Below are 20,887 nucleotides of genomic sequence, written 5' to 3' on the forward strand. Positions count from 1 at the left end.
GGAAATCAGTACTTTGAAGGATTCAAGAGATGATTAAGTAAAAATTTAGGGATGAACAATTTTTGTCTTTCCCTAGATTCAGTATTCCCAAAGGACGCAGCAAAAGGGGGCTGACCTCAACATACGACCCCGTGGTAATTACTTTTTCGGGTGGGGTGGGAACCGATGACCTCGGAATCTTTGGGCCTGGTCCTTTCGAATTTTAGCCTAAGCAGAGAGGACCTCAGGCCTGGCCAGCCCCAAACCTCCTCCCACTCTTCACTTGCATTCCCGCATCCAGTTCATGACCCCTCCCCCACCCGCCCCCTCTCCCACCTCTCTTTCCCTCACGCCCCCATTTCCGCCCCTCCGCCCGCCTCCTTCGCGCTCCGGGCCCCGGCCTTCCGCCCGCCCGCCCGCGTCCGCAGCATCCCGGCCTTCTGCTCTGCTTCCTTCTCCCTCCGTCAGCGCCCCTCTCGGACGGCCGGGGCAACCCCGTGCCCCGCTTGCCCAATGAGGAGAAGGCGCAGAGGCGGGGCGGGGTTCGGGCCAGAGCGGAAGTGGTGACCGGAGCGGAAGTGGAGCTGCCGCCACCGCCGCCGCCGATTCTGGAGCCGGGCTCGCTGCCGCCGCCGCCGCCGCCACTGCAGTCGTCGCCGCTGCCCCCTCTGCTGCCGCTGCTGCCTGAGGAGTGGGCCTAGGAAGGAACCGGTCACCGCGCTCGGAGCTCCGCTCACAAGCGTCTTTGCCCCCTGCAGTCCTCCCACGGTGAGTGTGGTTGCTGGGTCCACCCGGGGCCCCCAGGGGCCCAAGCTCGACTCTGTCCTCGGCGGCGACGACGACCAGGGCGACCCCGCCGGAGGGCTTCGGGGATAGCGGCGCGCGGCCTCATCGGCCCCGCGCGGCCGCCTGCGGCGCGGGCCCGGCCTTGCTGCGGCCCCTCCCTGTTTCCGGGGCCGGGCCCTTCGTTCCTTGAGAGGCCCCGGCCGCCCTCACCGCCTGCGGCCTTGCCCGGCGGGTGGGGTGCGGCTCCGTACCGGGCGGGAAAGGAGATCGAGCCACGGACCCCGGATCCTCCCTCACTGCCCAGTTTCGATCCCCGCGCGACCCCTCCCTGCGCCTGGGCGCAGAGGTCCGACCTTTTCAGCTCTGTCACCCCTGCTTCTCGCTTTCCGGTTTACCAGAATTAAAAATTGAACCAAATGCGGGCGAGTCCTCGAGCCCCAGTGTCCCTGCTCGACTCTCGCTGGATGGATAAAGGGGTTTAACCTTGGGAGAGAGCAGGGAGAAAACCCCCTCCCACTTTGCAGTAAAGCCATTTCATCATCGTTCGCTGGTTTTGGAGCCTGGCAGGACCCGAGATTCCCTGGGAAGCACAGGGTTGAGGTTTGAATCAAAATGCATTTGTTGGAACCGGTTACCGAGTCAGGCCAGATCGCCAGGAAAAAAAAGTCAAAGGCTGAGAATCGAGCATTTTCCCACGGTACTGACCGTCCTTAATGCCAATCTTTTGTCTCCTCGCCCCAAATTCCCCATACTGTCTATTAGCATGTTTTTAGTCTTGCAATTTGCCTGATGGCCTCCTTGGTGGTGGGGAAGAGTGAGAGTGATTTGGGCCCCTTTTCTTCATAAAATGAGTACATCTTTGTCTATTGCAAATGGAGACTTCGCATGCAATGAGGTTTTCAAAGGTGGCAGTATTGTTAAGACAGTTTGCCAACCTTTCTGTAAAAATCCGTTTCTCTTGTCCTTACCTTCACGGCTTTTCTCTTTGGTAAGGCTAGATAACATCAGGCTCTGATTTTACTCACCTTCTGTGGGAGATGATGTTATGAACATGTAAAATCAGGTGGCTACAGGAGCCCAAACAGAAAGACGAAGCACCTGTAAGAAAATAAAAATTGTCTGCATTTCTCAACTCTGTCTCAGTTGTTGAAATCACACATGCAGTTTGTAGAACAGGACACATGGTTACTCAGCTTTTTTGCATTTTCCTGTTAGAAATTTATCTTTATAGATATTACTACTTGGTTCCTAGTGATATTCTTGAATAGTTTCAATGCACTCCAGTTCTTATTTAGGAATGCATATCTCAATTGGCTGAGACCTAATTTTTCAGCACATAGGATGGTGAAGATAAAACCTGTAGGTTTTACTGGGCCCTAATTAGATTTTTATGTGTGGCCTTCAAAATAGAAGGCCAATAATCCAGTAGCAACTGCTGAATTATTTTCCTAGCCTTTCCTTTCAATTAGATAAGAAACCATTCACCTATCTTACAGATGGAGTCTTTATGAGAAGTGAGGTGATTTGGCCTAACCCACACACCTGGTTTTCAGATTGAATATCCTCATTCATCAGTAGTAAATATTTATGGACTGTCAACCCCTAGAGTATGGCTCTTACCCTATAATCTTCTGTACATTTCCCATGATGCAGTGCCTGTGTTATGTTGAAGCCATTTTAGAATTGGAGCTCTATAGATCAGGAAGGCAACCTCCATAAAACCAGGCTGAGCAAATTACCATGATGCTATTTCCCAAGGCAGTCTCCAGACTTTTGGGCCCCTGCAAAAAGTGCATTTTGCTCATTTGGTTGTGGATATAGAAGCAGAAAGACTACTGGACTTGGCGTCAGATCAATTTGATTCAGGTCTTGCCTGCAACATTTTCTAGCTGTGATCTTCAGCAGGCTGCTTAATCTCTGGTTCTTGGTTTCGCTATCTCCAGAGTTGTCATGAGGCCGTTTTACAAACTAAATTCTTAAATATAAGCTTTTGGTTTTGTTTTTTAATCACAGAATTCACTATTAATGGCTTTCTTTTTTCCTCCAGTTGCATTCTGATGAGACTCAACCCTACTTTGAATATATGTTGCTTTCAAAAAAAATGGCATAGTATTACAGAACCTTATTTTGTCTATAGCATCTCTAGTCTTCCTATTCACCCATCTAGTCTTCCTATGAGCCCATTTTCTCATCTGTACAATGGAAATGTTTAGTCTTTAATGTGTTATTGTGAAAATTTTAATTAAATAAGGATCTGGGATATAGTAGGTGTTCTAATAAATGTTATTTGACCATATAAACGAATATACACATATGTTATCTAGCCTTACCAAAGATAAGACATGCTTATATGCTATAAAACATAGACATAAAGAGCCCATCCCTTTGTGATTTATTCACCAGCTGATGAGGTAGCATCAAACAACTAGTCTATAATAATAGCTACCACTTTTATTGCTCACTGTGTACCAAGCTTTATTCTAAGTTCTTTACACATAGTAATTAACCCTTCATAACAACCAGTGATAGATAAGTACTGTTAGCCCCATTTTACGGGTGAGGAAACTGAAGCATAGAGAAGTTAAATAATTTTCTGAGGGATATACACACAGCACAAGGTAAGTGCTGGAGCCAGGAATCAAACCCAGGCAGTATGGCTCTAATGATAGATTTCTACTCATAGTAGACAACATATGTGTATATTTCATGTGAACACCATTTTGTCCTTAATTTTTTATTTGTATTTGTCTTATTAAAGTAAATGTTTTAACAGGCATTTTAGCTATTTTGAAAATAGATATAATCTAATTTATTGGGGGGACTATATTTCATTCTGGCTCATAGGGATGTTACTGCTTGTGAAAGACCACATTTTTCTAGTATTTGCTTCATGTGATGGAGAAATTTCAAGTTACTTTGTGGCACACTGACTTATCCAGTCCTAGGTTCTTCATCTAATGGAATTTAATCAGGACTACCATTATTAATTTTTCTTTATCATACTACCTTTTCTGTAGAATTTTAAATTTTTCATATTTTGTTAGGGAGGAGGAGATTAGGCCTCTATCTACGTAAGTAGGAAGAAAATTCTAAATTATAACATCCTGTTATGCTGCTTGCTCTTTCAGTGGCCTCAAACTAAGTGGTTTTCCTTTAAATGAGGATAGATTCCTTAGAGCATGAACTAAAATTTACTTGTGAAAGAACTTTAAGTTCCTGGGTTCCTACATTTTTCTAGGGAGAGGTGACAATTCACACTAGTTAGGGAGCAAGAAATTAATTGTTTTATTTTATTTTATTTATTTTTTTTTAGGCAAGTCACCCCTTGGTTGACCTCACAGATTGCAAGGACCTTGTCAGTTTACAATCTCTTATTTTTTATTTTTTACACCTATAGCACCTGATCTTCTTAGGTGGTCTCCCATCCAAGTACTAACCAAGCCTGACCCTGCTTAGCTTCCGAGATCAGACGGTATCGGACTTGTTCAGGGTAGCATGGCTGTAGACTAAGAAATTAATTGTATAATAGCAACTTCTAAGCTTTAGAACCATCTTGGTCTCAACTCATGTATGATCCTGGTAGTCATCTATATGACATGATGGAGAAATTATCAGTCAAGAGTTGGATTCTGAGGGAATTTTCCTAAGGGGAATACTTAGGAAGGAAAAACAGACTAAAGTTACTTTCTGTTTTGTGATTTGTATGCTAAAAGCCAATCATCTTACTGCTTTCTCTGCTAAAAGATCTAATATAGGCATCGCTATGTATTTGTAATACTTACTATAATGAGATGAAATTGATGGCCTCAAGAGAACAAGTCATTCCCAACAGACTGAGTGAGATGACTTTTTTTTTAAGCTGGTAATTCCTCTATTGTGTACATTTTCTGTTGTACTAGTTGGTTTATTTCATTGTTTTTCCGAAGAGATCCAGCAATAAAAGTTACTTCTGAATAGCCTTGACCAGGGCAGAGATTGGAAGTGACAATAAAAGTAGGTATGAGCCCTTGGCCATTGTTAACTGTCCGCAAAGTTTACCTTAAAGCTTGTTTGACAGTCTGGAGAGATTTTGGCATATGCTGTTTTAAACTGCTTAATTTGAATTTGGGCTTTCAAAGCTAGAGAGATTAAGACCATTTCTCAAACCTCACTGTGACAGCCTTTTTGGGTCTTCAAAAATTTTCATTCCATTTTTTCTTAAGCATCGAGAATCATAATTGATCTTTAGGAATAGTGCTTCATTGAGGAAAGAGCTTATATCAGATATACCTGTGTGACCCTGGGCAAGTTACTCTTAGCTTCTATAAAAAGGGACCATGACACTTCATAGGATTCTCTGGATTAAATGAGTTGATATTTCAGTGCTTTGCACATTTAGACAGACCATCATAATTGATGGCTTTTTGTTGTTTACTAAACCATTTAGCTAGTATGGCTTTTTGTGTAGCTAACTGGTTGGACTTTTGAATAGAGGAGATAGTATTCCAAGGGCTTGTTGAAGCTCACTTTGAATCTGTGAATATAACAGTTGGTAGCTAGAAAATGTAGGGTTGTCTCCTGGCTGGAGCTGAGGCGGCTCTTTTTACAAACAAAAAGCAACAAACAGACAAGCCCGTGGACACAAGACAACAGTGTGGTGGTTACCAGGGAGAAATGGGGTGCTGGGGGGTCAAATATATGGTGATGGAAGGAAACTAGACTTTGGGTGGTGAGGACACAATGGAATCTACAGATGATGGAATATAAAATTGTACACCTAAAACTTATATGTTATTAACCAAGGTTACCCTAATTTAATTTTTTTAAAAAGCCTAAGACAGTGTAAATATAGTCTGTATTTTATAGGTCAGGTGTGGTCTACCTACCTCTGTCCATATAGGAAATAAGAATCTGTTCACTTCCTTAAAAAAGTGTATCAGTTGATCAGAAAGTTTCATATTCAACGTGGCAGGCATTGTGCTATGTGTCGGGCACCCACAGATCAAAGTCTGGGTTCTTGCCTGAAGCTCAGTCCAGTGTGGGAGCCAACAAAGCCTTTTACAGTGAACTGTGATAACTGCTGTTTTAGAGTCTGGCATAGGTACGTTAACAGGTGCCTTTCTTTTAAAAGTCTTTAAAGAAAGCTGTCTGGATAGAAAAGGAATGAGGTGTGTAGTAAACGTCCCTTCACTGGCTGACCATTTGTTTGTTAGACTTTTGTGGAATATCCTGTGGCTGCCGTTTGAGCGCTTACAGTGTGCAGAAACCATGCTAAATGGTTTGCACTGGGAACCAAATTTGTTCTAACAAGAACCTTATTAAGTAGATTTGCATATTTAATGCACGAGAAAACAGACTTACAGAGGTCGGGTAACATGGAGTTGGTGTGTGGTACTGGTCAGTTGGGCTTGGCCACTCCCATTATGTTGAAGGGCCCGAAGCTTCTGCTCCTTATTCACAAGGTCGACCACAATGTGTCGGTATTAGCATATTGTCATTTTAGTTAAGTGGATCACTTAAAGCCAAGAGATCAGTTTAGTGTCACATCTGCTGTTGAGTCACATTGTGTGACCTTGGGCATATCACTTATCACCTCCATTATTTTAGGTTTAATTTTGTCTGATTGGACGTAATTAGCAATGGTATTCAACAACTGATGTGAAAGAGGGACGGGGTCTTCAAATAGAAGTGCCGTTTCCCTCCACAATCCCATGTTCTCTGGACATCATTGCTAATGACTTCGTATTTCAGACATGCCGTGTTTTATTTTCTAGCAAAGAGCCTGCAAATATTTGAATGGAATTAAATTTATTACAGGACTCCGAATTTTGTGTGTAGAATGGCACACAGACATTCCTAGAGTGGGCGTTTTTCAGTGAGTAGTTTTCTTTAAGAGCCAGGAGTACTTTTTCTGGGTAACACCCACTAACCACCTGGTTCCACTGACTTCCGCAGTCCCTCCTGCAGTAGCTTGGCATCTGTTTTTCCTTCAGCAGCGTGGCTCCAGACCGTGACTTTGACTTTATGGGGCTCTGGGTGCTCTATCTGGAATGGTACACCTGTGAGTGCTGTTCAGAATTTGCTGTCAATTCCTTACCCCGTGGACACTTCTGAGCCTAGATTTTAAAGATGTTCCTGTCAGTTTTCTTGCTTCAGTTTGATAACTGTTCTCATTTCTTTATGTACCTTGGCCTTTGAGTTCTCTTTCATCTAGAAAAACGTACATGCACTTTATTCATCTATGTTTCTGTTTCCCACAAAGGGAGTTTCCTTTTTCCCTGCCCCCAACCCACGAAGCCAGTTAGGACCAGTTACATTTAAACTAAGCCTTTTTCCTCTAATTCTAGCTGGTTGCTTCTCCATGAAGCAGCTTTGTAACCCTTAAATATGCGCTCCCTTCTCATGTTCCTACCATGGAATTCCTCAGTGAATGGTCAAAAGAGTTCTTGGAAATACTGGTAGTTTTTGTTTCTTCATTTACGGTTATTTCAACACGCACTGAATTATACACATTTTTGTGAAGTAGTTTAAGACTATTTGCCTATCGAGCCTTGACTCTGACCAGCACCGTCTGGCCATTTTATGTATATCATCTTAGTTGATAGGTGTTCGTGTCTCTTTTTAACAATTGAGGAACCTGAAATTGAGAAAAGTTATTTTTAAAGTCACCTATTTCCTTTTTAGGAGCTCAGATTTGTTATGTTAAGGATTTCCTAATAACAGAGCCCACTCATGTATGTTTCATATTAGAGTTTCAGTAATCCTGAAACATGCTAGATAATAGAATTCTCACTGTAAACTTCTAACAAATTATTAAACTAAATTAAATCGAGGATATTCTTTTCCTTGAAAACAAAACAGGTGAAAATTAATACTTCTAAAAGCCACAGCTGTCATTTTCATCTTTTTTTCCTTTACAGTGATTTTTCTAAAATATAGATTAACAGTGGATAGTCTTTTATTTTTTTCTTCTTATCTTATCGGATGTCTACTTCTGGCCACTGGGAAATGACCACTCAGTATTCTGTCCCAGGCTTGAAAAGTATTCCTTAGGCAAATAATTGAGATAGAGGGGCGAGGTTGGCTCATAAATGGCTCTTACTTCAGCATTGACTTTATGATTTAAGCTTTCATTTATTTGAAGGAAATCCTATTATTTCATGGGTACCCGTAGAAATTAGTCTTCATAATGTTCTTTAGGGGATATTTTACAGGAATGAAATGTCGTGCAGCATTTCCCTCCTCTTTATAGCTCTTCAATAAATATTTCTATGACATTAAATCACTTCTTTTGATGGCCAGTAATCTTGTACCATTTATCTCCACTGTTAGATATTTAGATTGTCCTCTGTATCTAGTGACCTTGAAATGCTGTCATCATGTAGCTGTGCTTGAGAATATCTGTTCTGGAACATGGCAGTGTCTTCCTAATCTGTGCCAGGTACAAGGAAACCTCTTGACCCGCTGCAGGGTTAGACCTTTCAGCCTCTAATAATTTTTCTGCTCTGGTATCTCGACTGTGCTGTTAGCTCCAGGCCTGATAATGAGACTGCGGTCTTTTAAGGCTTTTTAAGAGGCATGCAAAGGCTTTCTTGCTGATGTTTATCTTGGTGGAACCTTGGTTCAAAGTCTCAGAAGAAAAGTACGTCTTGATTATAAACTCCATCACTACTTGGCATCTCTAGAAAATCCAATTAGGAACCAGTGAATAAAACTTTTACAGTTAACATTTGTGTCTGTTTTGAGGCCACTGAGGGGGAGTGGAGTCTTTATCTAGGAATGTTCACATTATAATGTATTCTCTTCCTGTACAGGACTGATCTAGACTTTCTTTTCCTTTACATGGGTTGTATATTTTTTTAAAAATCCAAGCTCACATTTTATGGGCTAAAACAGTTGATGTGTACGTACTGTGAGAGGAATAATAGTACTTCAATTTTGTTCTGCACTGTGCATTTAAAAAAAAATTTCCCCCATATTTACTCTTTGATTCCTGCCCCTCATCTTGACAGCACTTCTTCTGAGGTAAATGCTATTGTCTTCAGATTATAGATTGGAAGACTGAGATTAAACAAGCTCACATGGCTATGTAATAACAGATTCCGCTTTTACACATTGTCCTGTTGCCTTTATGCCATTACCACATGTGGGTAGCCTGTGTTCTTTCTGCTCTCCCAGTAATGATTTGTTGAAAAAATTCAGAGATACTTATTTGAGCATTAGTTTTGTAATTGAACAGTTTGGGGCATTAAATGAGAAAAAAAATGTAAGGCTTTAAGAACATGCACACGTGGAGCTGTTTGTAAATAATGGTACACTGCTCGTCATCCTTACCGTGGAACACACAGAATGTGGGCATAAAGAAGCCCTAGACTGTGTAATAAGCTACACATGTGTTTGGATTCATAGGCAGGGTAGATCAGGGAATGCTTTCTGGTCCTAGATGGATGGAAGAGTTTGCATAGGCAGGAAGCAAAAACAAGAGCATTCTAGATGAAGGGAACTATAGGAGGTCCCCCTTATCCTCGAGATGTGTTCCAAGACCCTATGGATGTCTGAAACCATGAGTAGTACTGAACACTATATATACGTTTTTTCCCTGTACATACAAATCTATGATAAAGTTCAATTTATAAGTTAGGCACTATAGGAAATTAACAACAGTAACTAATAATAAAACCATTATATATTACAATATATTGTAATAAAAGTTATGTAAATGTGGTCTTTGTCTCTGATAACCGATCTGATAACCTAGACGGCTAGGAAGTGACTAACGGGTGCAGGTCATCTGCTGTGCGGACACTCTGGACAAAGATGATTCATGTCCTGGATGAGACGGAGCTGGACAGCATGAGATTTCATTACACTACTTAGAACGGTGTGTGATTTAAAAACATAAATTGTTTATTTCTGGAATTTTTTTGATATTTTCAGACCACAGTTGACTGTGGGTAACTGAAACCATGGAAAACGAAACCGCAGATAAGGGAAGACTATTGTACAGAAGCAGTTTGGGGCATGTATGAGCATGACGTTTATGGAATATTCAGTGATGTCCAGCCTGGAGAAGGGTACATGTTGGAGAGTAGTGGATGAGAAAGCCTAAAAGGTCCAGAGAAGCCAAATTATGAAGACTTTGAAAGCTAGGTAGAGTAGCCAAAAGAGAGTCATTGAAACTTTCTAAGGATGGAGGCATGACTAAGTAATTTCGAAGTAGGGTTACAGAAGTACAAGGAATGAGGTACAAACGTAATGAGGTTTTAATATGATTATGAAGAATAGGTGCTTTGAATTATTTAAGAATAGAGAGAACCCTACCAAAGTTGCAGATATTTTAATTCATACTGATTATGTGCAAGATTATGTGCACGATGCTGTGGGAGATGTGCCCTAAAGGAGTTTATGGTGTAATAAGGGACTTAAGGGATATATTCAGGTTATTTTAGTACTGAAGACATGTGATAAGGCATTACGAGAGGTATAGATGAAATGCTTTGTGAGAATATTTTCAGCTTAGAATAGTGCTGTCCAGTAGAAATAGAATGCAAGCCACATGTAATTAATTTTTTTGTGGTAGCTACATTTAAAAAGTGAAACAAGTGAAACTGATTTTTTAATTTTTTAAAATTTAACTGCTCATATCCAGATATTGCAATTTAAACATGTGGGACTAGGCACATGTGGCTAGTGGCTATCACATATCAGACAGCTCAGTTATAGCAGCCTAAAAGATTTCATGGAAGGGATGCCATTTGAGCCATGCTCAGAAAGAATTCTGTATGCAGAGTAGATGGGAAGGGACATTCTGGGTAGAGGGAGTGGCTTGATGAGCAAAGACACAGAGACAGGAAAGTGCACTTAATATGTAAGAAAACCATTTTGAATAAGGCACATATGGTGTGGAAGGCATGTTTTCGAGAAGAATCTTGGGGAGGAGATAGGTTGGAAAGCCTTCACAGATAGGAGGAAATCTGACTACTATTGGCAGTAGAGAATATTTTAAAAATTTGAGCAGGAAGTGACGTAATTAGAGCTTTAAGATAGGGTCTGATAGCAAAGGCTGGAAGGAGGCTAAAGAAAACGAGAGACTGAAAGCAGTGGGACTAAGGAAGGATTATGGATGGGAGGTTTATTGTAGATGTAGAAATAGGAACAATTTAATTTCTCTGTTGTCTGCTGCCTTCCTCCAAACTGCTGGGTGTTGTGTAACCCATTTCCTGTTGAAATTGGTCTAGCTGCTTCAAAATCCATGTTATATAAGTCAAAAGTTACATAAGCAGTAGGCATCAGGACATTTAACTATGGCTTTTGCTTGTTGTAAGTTGTGTGTGTATGTGTGTAATTCATTTTTTTTAACAGATGGATACTTTTTTTTAGGCATGTATTCAGTCTTACCATATCATGATGGTTCTCAATTTCCAAGGACTCTTTCAGTCTTCCCAAAGAAGCTTGAAATAGTTGGCTCCAACCCAGAGAGGTCACATTTTATTTCGAGAACTAGGGTGTGTACATTTGGGAGGTCCCAAGGAGTAGTCAGGATTCTTCAGAGAGGTATGATTTAACTTTGAATGTTTGGGAAGGGGAAAAGGCAGGGTGTGTCTTAATTGGGAGCCTAGTCGGGCCAAAGAGTGTTATGGAGTCCTTTAGCAATGAGAAAGTTTCATTGGCTTTCCGTCTTATAATAGTACTACATGGGATGGCTTAGCTCCGAATTGGCTTTTGGCCAGTGCTTTATTAATTGTAATCTTTCCTGTGTAGAGTTGGACAGGTGCTGTTTTCTGAACTTTGGAGTGGACCACTAAGTGACTGCTATCTTTGAATTAGTCTACAGACTGGAAACTTTCTAAGGTCCATTTAAAGTTGGCTTCTTTCTGCTTCTCACTTTTAGGAACAATGAAATACGGTTATTTAATGATGGTGATAGTGTCCTGATCTGAAGACTTTATGATCAAGAAAGTTGGACATACTGAGAGAGTATATGATTTTAAGATGATGAACAGTATATTTTCAATGTGCTTATATTAGAGTAGGCTAGGTTGTGTTGTCATAACAGACAGCCCCACCATCTCAGTGCCTTAACCCAGCAAAAGCTTATTTCTTTTTCACATTACATGTCCAGTGCAGGTCTGCAGGACTCCCTGCACTGCAGTCACACAGGGACTCGGGCTTCAGAAACTCCACTGTTTTGAGACAGCGCCATCTAGAACACATGGCCTTCTGGGTGGCTGTTGTGAGAGAGGAGTCTGGCGAACCACAGATAGGCTTTTCGCAGTGTCAGCCTGGAAGTAGCATCATTTCTGCTTGTGTTTCATCAGACAGAACTAACCATGTAACCCCTCCTAAGTGCAGGAGGGTTGCTGGCAAATGTAGGAGAGCAAATGGGATATTTTGTGAGGATTATTATCTCTTATGGTTATGTGAGTGAAGAGAAGATGCCAGATGGATCAAGGTGAGACCTGCTTCACTGAGTGTAGCTTAGAATTAGCGAGCCTTATATAGGACACAGCTCTGAATATGATTTAGGTAATAAGTGGGATGAAGAAAAATAGTTCTGAGCTAGAAAACCAACTCTTTCTGAATTATCTAGATTTGGAGTATACCTTATTATTGTGCTCCATCTCATAGAACATGTTTATGTGGTAGGGCCCTGTCTGTAGAATTTCTCCCTTGAAAAACAGAAATGACTTGAGGCAAAACCATTTTATCTTTATATACCTTAAGATACTAGTGTATTTTTACACAGGCACAAATGGATATATTGCAATTTAAACCAACACTACATGAAACTAACTTCTATTGGTTAATAAATAATTTTTAGCTACATGTTATCCAAAACTTGCTGCATTCTCCATAAATGGTGGTGATTATAGTGGGGAATTGACTATGGTAAGGTGAATAATTTAAGTTATTCACTGACTGGTATATAAAGGGTTTGATAAAATGATAAACTGAAGCCACTAAGAGTTTTGTCTATTTCAGGAAAACTTTTAAATGAACTCAGTTATGATTTGAAGTTCTGTTGTACATATTGTTGAATACACTTATGTCTCTTGCAACCTACCATGAACAGAATTAGTGCCCAATATATGTATATAATTCTATGAATTTTTCACAGTGCCTTCATGTAGATTAGATCATTAATTACTCATAGCAACCAGTGGAGAGTTGATAGTTTTCTTATTCTCCACTAGGGAAACTGAAACGTGCAGAGGTTGAGCAAGTTCACCAAGCTCATACCACTTATAAGCAGAGCTGGTGCTAGATACAGCCAAATCTGTCTGCCTTAATTTATGCTACCGTGTGTCCTTATAACAGATGTAACAAATTGCAGAAGACATGATAAAAATGGCTTCTATTTTTTAGGTACCTACTGCTCGATGGGCACTGCCAAACATAATATTTAAAGTCATATCTTTTGCTTTAAGATCACATAAGATGTTTTCTTCTAGACTATGGGTGAAAAACAGATTTGGTCAAAACCAGGCAGTTTTTAAAAGAGGGACATATATTTACCATAAGTTTCTAAAGAAATAGTTATTAAGCAGTCTGTGTATTGAGGCAGATTAGAGAAGTGGAAGAACACAAAAGCCCTAGAGGCAGAGAAACTAATTTGAGTTGGCTCTCTACCTTCTCCTGTGGCAGGTGGGGGGTGAAGTACCTGGGCACATCCCTTGCCTTCGCTGAACCTCCATTTCTTCACCCGAGAAAAGGAGGAGAGGATTGTTGTGGACAGATCTACCTTGTAGGACTGTTGGGAAAATTAATGGACCAAAATAATAAAAAGACCTTAGCAAAGTACCTAACCCTGTCGGTGCTCTTGGTCAGTGGTGTCGAGGGCATCTGGAAGTAGATGTTTCACTTGTAGGTGTGTTTCTTTCTAGATGGGTTGAAAGAAGATTTCGCACTTGCATTTCCTGGGCCCTGAAGCCTGACATTTGCTTTCCCTTTTTCTCCTGCTCTTGTTCTAGGGAATGACCATGGATAAAAGTGAGCTGGTACAGAAAGCCAAACTCGCCGAGCAGGCTGAGCGCTATGATGATATGGCTGCAGCCATGAAGGCAGTCACAGAACAGGGGCACGAACTTTCCAATGAAGAGAGAAATCTGCTCTCCGTCGCCTATAAGAACGTGGTAGGCGCCCGCCGTTCTTCCTGGCGTGTCATCTCCAGCATTGAACAGAAAACAGAGAGGAATGAGAAGAAGCAGCAGATGGGCAAAGAGTACCGTGAGAAGATAGAGGCAGAACTGCAGGACATCTGCAATGATGTTCTGGTAAGAGGCCAGTGTTTCTGTTTCAAACAATGATTTCTAAGTAGTATTAATTTAGTATACAATGCAGACTCTCAAACAGCTTATGAGAGAAAGGTGTCTGATATACTGGAAAGCTACAAACCATTCGCAACTAATTTTTAAGCATATGATGTGGTTTTTCTCACCTCTTACCTAATCAGAGGTTGCTTTTCACCTTCAGGGTATTTTCCTCTTCCTTCAAAAAGACCTGTGGAAAACAGGAACATTTAATCAACATCCTTCCAACTTTTCTTTAGAAATTGAGTCCAGACAGGCAGGATTTTAGATAAATGCAGCTACTTTAGGCTGTTCTATATATTTGTCTGAGTGCTAATGTCATCTCCATCAGAGGGACGGGAGCAAAAAGCTGAGCTGCCTTTCAGCCTCTCCCCAGTCAGGCCTGCATAGTGTAAGGTCCTGTTTTTGTCTGAAAGTTAGCCACATTGGTCGGTTCGGGCCTGCTTTCCAAAGTCAAATCAGCAGTGGTTTGGGGGTTCTCCTCTCCGGTGTTTTATAGAAGCCTTAGTCAGACGATTAATGCCAAACTGCTTTCACTCTGGCCACCATCTGGGATTGCATGGGAGGGGTGTATATCCTAGAGCAAATCATGATCATATTGTCTTTCCCTCACATCCTGAGCCCAATGGGAACTTTCTTTTTCTTCCAGGTGAAATCAGGTAAAAATGAACGGTGAGGGCTGCTTTGAAGGGAAAAGGAATTCACACTTGTAGATCTACCTCCCCTGCTGGCTGCCTTTCTGAATTACTGCCCATGACACCTTTCTTTTGAAAACCTGTACAAAGCTTGTCAGCCATTAGGCAGTTCTCATCCCTAACCCATAAGGAGTGACACGCTGTCTGTCTGCAAAGAATATTAAAATGACTACTGCCCTTTGCATCTTCTCACTTTGATTAAATCCCCCTGTAACTAAGCTTTTGCATCGAGCTGCTCTTTTTGTGCGACTCATGGTGTAAGAATGTCATGGCTATATTTGTTGCCTGTTGGTAATTTGGGAGTTAATTAATGGTGCACTAATTCCTGAATGTTAGGTACATTTGGTATTCAGATGAAGTATGGCATGCATTCCAAGGGCAATAAAGTTCCATAGTTCCTGAAAATGTAGACCAGCTTTTGAAGAGTGTCTGAAAGAATGTGAAGAAAAGCATGGTACTTACTGCCTCTTAACCAGTTTTTCAGGATGGCACATTCTAAAACAACTCTTGGAAAATATTGCTCTGTATACGAAGCTTGGACTCCTTCAGAACTGCTTTTGTTGTAAGCATAAATGTTTAAAGGAATTTATTATTAATAATAGTGGTAGCTACTTTTTGAGTGCTTACTACATGCCAGGCAACGTGTTAAATAAACACTTGTGTACGTTAGCTCATTTCTCTTCGTAATCACTCTCAAAAGTGGCTGTCATGCTTCCCCGTTGGAGAGCCGAGGAAATGGAGGCTCAGGGAGATTAGGTTGTTTGTCCAGGGTTACACAGAGAGTAAGCGGCAGAGGAAGGATTTCTACCCAGGTCTGAGTGATTCTAAATTTAAGTTTTTGGCAGTATTGCTCTTTTATCATTTTTTTCCTTCCCAAAATGGAAAGTTATCTTTTTCTCTAATAGGAGTAATACAAGTTGTTTTGTTTTGTTTTGTTTAAAGGACAGGACAGAAGGGTATACATGAGAAAGTAAAAAATAATTTCTGTTCCTGTCACCTAGAGAACCATTATTAACGTGTTGATAAATATACTTTCAGACTTTTTCCTTACATATTTTTGTGTGTGAATGCATATTTAATTTATTATTAAAATTAGATTCATGTGGTATTTATAATCTTTTTTTCTCAGACTTTGAGAACCTTTTCATGTTATCATGTTATCAGTGTAGTTTATTGTCATTTTTATGGTCAAAGTGATTTTTTACAGAAGAAAATGGGCATCTGCTGTTATGACCTGGGCTAAAGAACAATTAAAAAAATGTGGTTTTTTTAATCTTTAAAAAAATTTAAGAGGTGGTAGTGTGTATCTGGAATCTCAAACAGTTTTAACGTCTTGTAAATAATATTTCCAGATTCTTAACAGAATATGAATCATTTTTTAGGAGCTGTTGGACAAATATCTTATTCCCAATGCTACACAACCAGAAAGTAAGGTGTTCTACTTGAAAATGAAAGGAGATTATTTTAGATATCTTTCTGAGGTGGCATCTGGAGACAATAAACAAAGTAAGTAACATTGTTTAGAAAAAGAAGTTTGATCAGTAATAGAGCCAGTCTTCCTTCATAATAATTTTAACAGTTTTTACTTTGTGTGTTCATCATAGACACTAACACCACAGTACTCAGAATCTGAAAGACCACAGCACTGTGCTGACCTGTGACAAACAAGGTCCTGGGAATTGACACATCCACATACATCTAAGGGGAAGATATGGAGGGCATTAAAAGTCTGGTGCAGCAGTGCATTTAAAGAGATCTTTACCTGGAGGATTATTTGGTAGCTCTCTTTTTAGAGGCTACCAAATTAGAAGTTCATGAATCTAATTATAACAAACTATATACTGGATAAGCACATGCGCACTAGGCAGAGTTATATAGCAGCCAGGTGTCAGTCAAAATGACCTCACTTGCCAGTCACCTAGGAATGCCTTTGGAACCACCCCATCATGGTCCTAAATACAACCGTAGACCTCTCCCTCCACCGGGGTTACAGCTCTCCATCTTCCCTGGCTGTAACCCGTACTCTCGCTGCCCGCCCCCCCAGTTGCCCCCCGCCCCAAGGGTACTAACCTTGTTTCCATGTGGTTAGCCAGTTTCAGGCTTGACCCGTCTTCTACCTCATAATGTGCTTTTAATAAGTGAGTATTTCTCATAAAAAATAGTTCAATAGCATGAAACCACTTTAGTGAATAGTGACGCATGTCTCTTAATACATACATGCGTTACTGTGATGGTGATCATTATAGCTATGCTTTATTAAGTGTCTACTATGTGCCAAGTATTGCAGAGTCTTGTTTATTTCTCTCACAAACCTGGGAGTTTAGGTGTGAGTCTGTTTCATTTCTCTGGTAAGGAATCCAAGGCTCATGGAGGTTTTCACTTACTCCAAGCCACACACCTAGTGAATAATAGTTGGGAATTCATATTTGGGTCTAAAATCCATGATCTTTTCACTAAAACATATTGTTTTCCTTGTTCTGTCTTGTTTTTTCTATATTAACTGCTTTAGTAGACTTTGTTATGATTGTCTTTGTTTTCTCCCAAAGCATTTAATATAATACTTGGCTTAGAACAAACATTTAACAAATGATTCTTAATCAGATGGTGGAGACACGGACCCCCTCATTCAATAGACATTTACCAGCCTAGTTTGGTAAAATAATTTAATAGTGGTCCAGTGTATGGTGCGTCCTACACACCCAATTCTGTACCCTCCACATATGTTTTTTATCTTTCTTTTAGCCACTGTTTCGAACTCCCAGCAGGCTTACCAGGAAGCATTTGAAATTAGTAAGAAAGAAATGCAGCCTACACACCCAATTCGACTTGGCCTGGCACTGAATTTCTCAGTCTTTTACTATGAGATTCTGAACTCTCCTGAAAAGGCTTGCAGCTTGGCAAAAACGGTGAGAAAGATTCTCTGGGGTTTCTGATCATAGTAAAATGATGTTTGTGCTTTTTAATAACTTTTTTAAAACTATTTGAATGTAACTCATTGTCTTGGACTTTTTTGAAGATTTTTCTGGAGGTATCTTTTATAAAATAAAGATCTTTTTTGTTTTTTCTTAGCAACTAATTTTTGTTTATTTTTGATTACTGGTTTTGGAGGATGGTTGTAGAAAATTCAGTGTGAAGATAGTTTGTTGCTTCTTGTCAAGTTTTGGGCTGTAGATCTCCATTATATATTTATTCTATTTATACCATAATTTGAAGTTATAGCTGTGTAAACAAAAGAAATCAGACCATGTTTTGTGTCTGATCCTCGTTTGGTAACTTGACTGCCTTTTCTTCATATTTTTGTAGTCATTCAACATGCACGCTGTTATTTTAAGGTTTTGTTTTTGTTTTTGTTTTTTTAATTTGAAAAATGTGGGAATTATTCAAGTTCCATCACTTAATTGAATTAGATTAGTAGTATGAATTTGTTCTCCCTTTATCCCTTGTATCCAGACCTTTTGAGTTCTTGCTTTAAAAAAAAATTACTAGAAATGCCTTTGGTAATTAAAAAATTACATGAATTTGCCTAGAATGAATGTGCTGTATTAACAGTAATACCTGTTGACTTAGTAGGTAAAGTTCTTATCTAGGAATTTTTGTCATTGTTGGTTGGTGCTTTATAAACACGTTTGCTGAAACAACTGGCAAACTAGGTAATAATGGCTCAGAGTACTGTACAGAAAGAGAAATTATATTCACTTGTTAGCAGGAAAAAAAATGGGCTAAAGTTGGTCCATAGAACCCGTGACTTCTTTGCTAAAGGCTCTTTGTTGTAGGCATTTGACGAAGCAATTGCTGAATTGGACACACTGAATGAAGAGTCGTACAAAGACAGCACCCTGATCATGCAGTTGCTTAGGGACAATCTCACTGTAAGTACCCGGATTTCATTGACTGCTTCTGGAGGGTTTACAGTCTCTATTCACTTACCTAATAATTCACTGTTACCCAGACCTCAAGAGGGGAGTTGTAACTTGTGAGTACAGTTAAAATTTTAAATTGTTAAGCTGGTTTTGAGTGCTAAAGTTTTGACCTTTATAATCATCGCTGTCTACAGTACTATGGGGAGAATTTTAAATAGTTGAGTGAATTAAGATGCTATAGATTGGGCCACCACCTCCCTGAGTAAATTTTAGTAGTCTTCAATTATGACTCTGTTTTTCTCTTGCAGCTCTGGACGTCGGAAAACCAGGGTGATGAAGGAGATGCTGGGGAAGGAGAGAACTAATGTCTGTCGTGCTTCATGATCTGTTCAGTGTCACTCTGTACCCTCCACATATGTCCCTTTGTGCGATAAAAAAAAGAATCGTACGTCAACTGTCGATTTTTCACAGCCTCAGCCTAGCAAAAATGGTCCATGGGATAAACAGCTCGTATTTGTATTTCAAACTCAGATTGGTCACATAAATGCCACGGCATTCTGAAGGTTTGATTTTGATTAACATTGACAGGATTACCGTGTGTTTAATTTTTTTAAAAACTGAACACTGTGATTATGGGGTTTTGTAACTACGCAGAACTCTTACTGGTAGAAAAAATAGACCTGAATTATGTGTAACTTTTTGGAAAGTTTAATCTGATATTAAAAAGTCAATGAAATACAGCTCCATTGTAAAGTTGTACAGAAAGTTATAGATTATATTGTGATGCTGGGACTTGGAGTGAGACACCTGTCATTTTGCATTCGAGTTTGATGGTAATTCACAGTAATTCTACCTGTTGTTCAGGCCTTATAGTCACTTGACCAGTTTGGGCTGTTGCCACTCAAAAGTTCATGACCGCAGATGTCCACAGTGTCTTCCTGTGAGGAAACTCGAAGCCTGAAATTGAAATTCTTTGTGGCAGACAACTGGGTCTGACAGCATGAGAAGGTCCAGTGCTCATAAAACACACGTGACTGAAACCTCTTTCCTATAGTAATATGTTACTGATTTATGACTTGTGCTTCTGTAGTGGAATCTATTTTCCTTGTAACCACGAGCTAAAGAAGATAAAAAGCCGTGTATCTTATGAATGGCCTTATCTGTCTTCTGGGTAATACCTTTAAGAATAATGTTCTTCGGAGATTGCCTTCCACATGAGGAGTACTCAGTCTTTGGGTTCTTCCTAGCTCGGGGCTATCAAATTTTAAAATCTAAACATTCTTTCCCATTGTTCTTTTTAACTGTTGACTTTGGTTTTCTCTTCCCTCTTTAAATTTCTGTACTTCTGCTGCTTTACTTTTTTTCTTTTTGAATTCTGTCTTTGTCTTTTGTCCAGTTTAATACCATATGGGCAGGGATAGGAGGCCTGGAGGAGGTGAGGAGTGAAGTCGGTGAGCACTTTCGCAAGCAGGCCTTGTTTCAGAGAGTTGAGAAGAGCTTCCAGCACCATAGCTCTGTCTTCCTCCAGTTCTCAGCACGGTTGTTACTCTTCAGTCATACCAAGATCTGAATCAAAAAAGTATTTTTAAATATCCATGACTTCTCCCTGTATTACAGCCAGCCCTGATGATGCTTGTTAGTACCTGTCACCAGATCTTCCAACTGTACTCATCCAGCCAAGTTCACAGACGTGTTTTAAAAAGACCCTATAATGCAGGGAAATTGCATGAACACTGCAATGGGGAGAATCAAGAATACCCAGGCCTACCAGTCTCACAGTATCCCCCTTCCTTTTAACATTCCATGTAGCCGTAGTGTCCATCTGTTTGTCCATCTGCTGAAATGAGAAAAGAAACATTCATGCACTGACGAAAACAAACCAAAAAAAGAAAAAAAAATCCCTTTCTAGCTGAACAAAAATGTGCAGTTAAATACTTGGCGCTTGAAAATGCAGTAGTGAATGTGGAACGAGCCTGTCTGTATATCTGGTAGCTCTCTCTTGCTTTGTTTTTCCTTACCAGTATTCTGCCTCACGTTTGCTTCTGTGATGGTTATACTGCCTAGCAAGCACACCCGTGGTTGTGAAAATAGTATAGCAAAAAAGAAAAATCCCCGGTTATTGATGTACTAGATTTGTGTATGTCTTTTAAACAGTTCTAGTTTCCACCTTACACGGAATAATCAGGAACAGTGTAAAAATTCAAAAGTGAAATAAAAAATTTTATCAGTTAGTTGCCTGCGAGTTTATGTGTGGCCCCATCTCTATCACTACCAGAAC

General features: G+C 40.2%; 1 protein-coding gene and 1 pseudogene across 1 annotated transcript; one reads left to right on the plus strand and one right to left on the minus strand.

Moving 5' to 3' along the window:
• Positions 1-550: 550 nt before the first annotated feature.
• Positions 551-20,840, plus strand: YWHAB (tyrosine 3-monooxygenase/tryptophan 5-monooxygenase activation protein beta). Its single transcript, XM_039864427.1, has 6 exons — positions 551-747; positions 13,716-14,018; positions 16,132-16,255; positions 17,492-17,655; positions 18,523-18,618; positions 18,918-20,840. The coding sequence occupies exons 2-6, from the start codon at positions 13,719-13,721 to the stop codon at positions 18,972-18,974; spliced, it is 741 nt and encodes a 246-aa protein (XP_039720361.1). The 5' UTR covers positions 551-747; positions 13,716-13,718; the 3' UTR covers positions 18,975-20,840.
• On the minus strand, positions 4,154-4,272 carry LOC120604135 (uncharacterized; annotated as a pseudogene).
• Positions 20,841-20,887: the final 47 nt, after the last annotated feature.

The sequence above is a fragment of the Pteropus medius genome, unplaced genomic scaffold, assembly GCF_902729225.1.
Source record: "Pteropus medius unplaced genomic scaffold, Ma_sr-lr_union100, whole genome shotgun sequence".
Taxonomy (NCBI): domain Eukaryota; kingdom Metazoa; phylum Chordata; class Mammalia; order Chiroptera; family Pteropodidae; genus Pteropus; species Pteropus medius.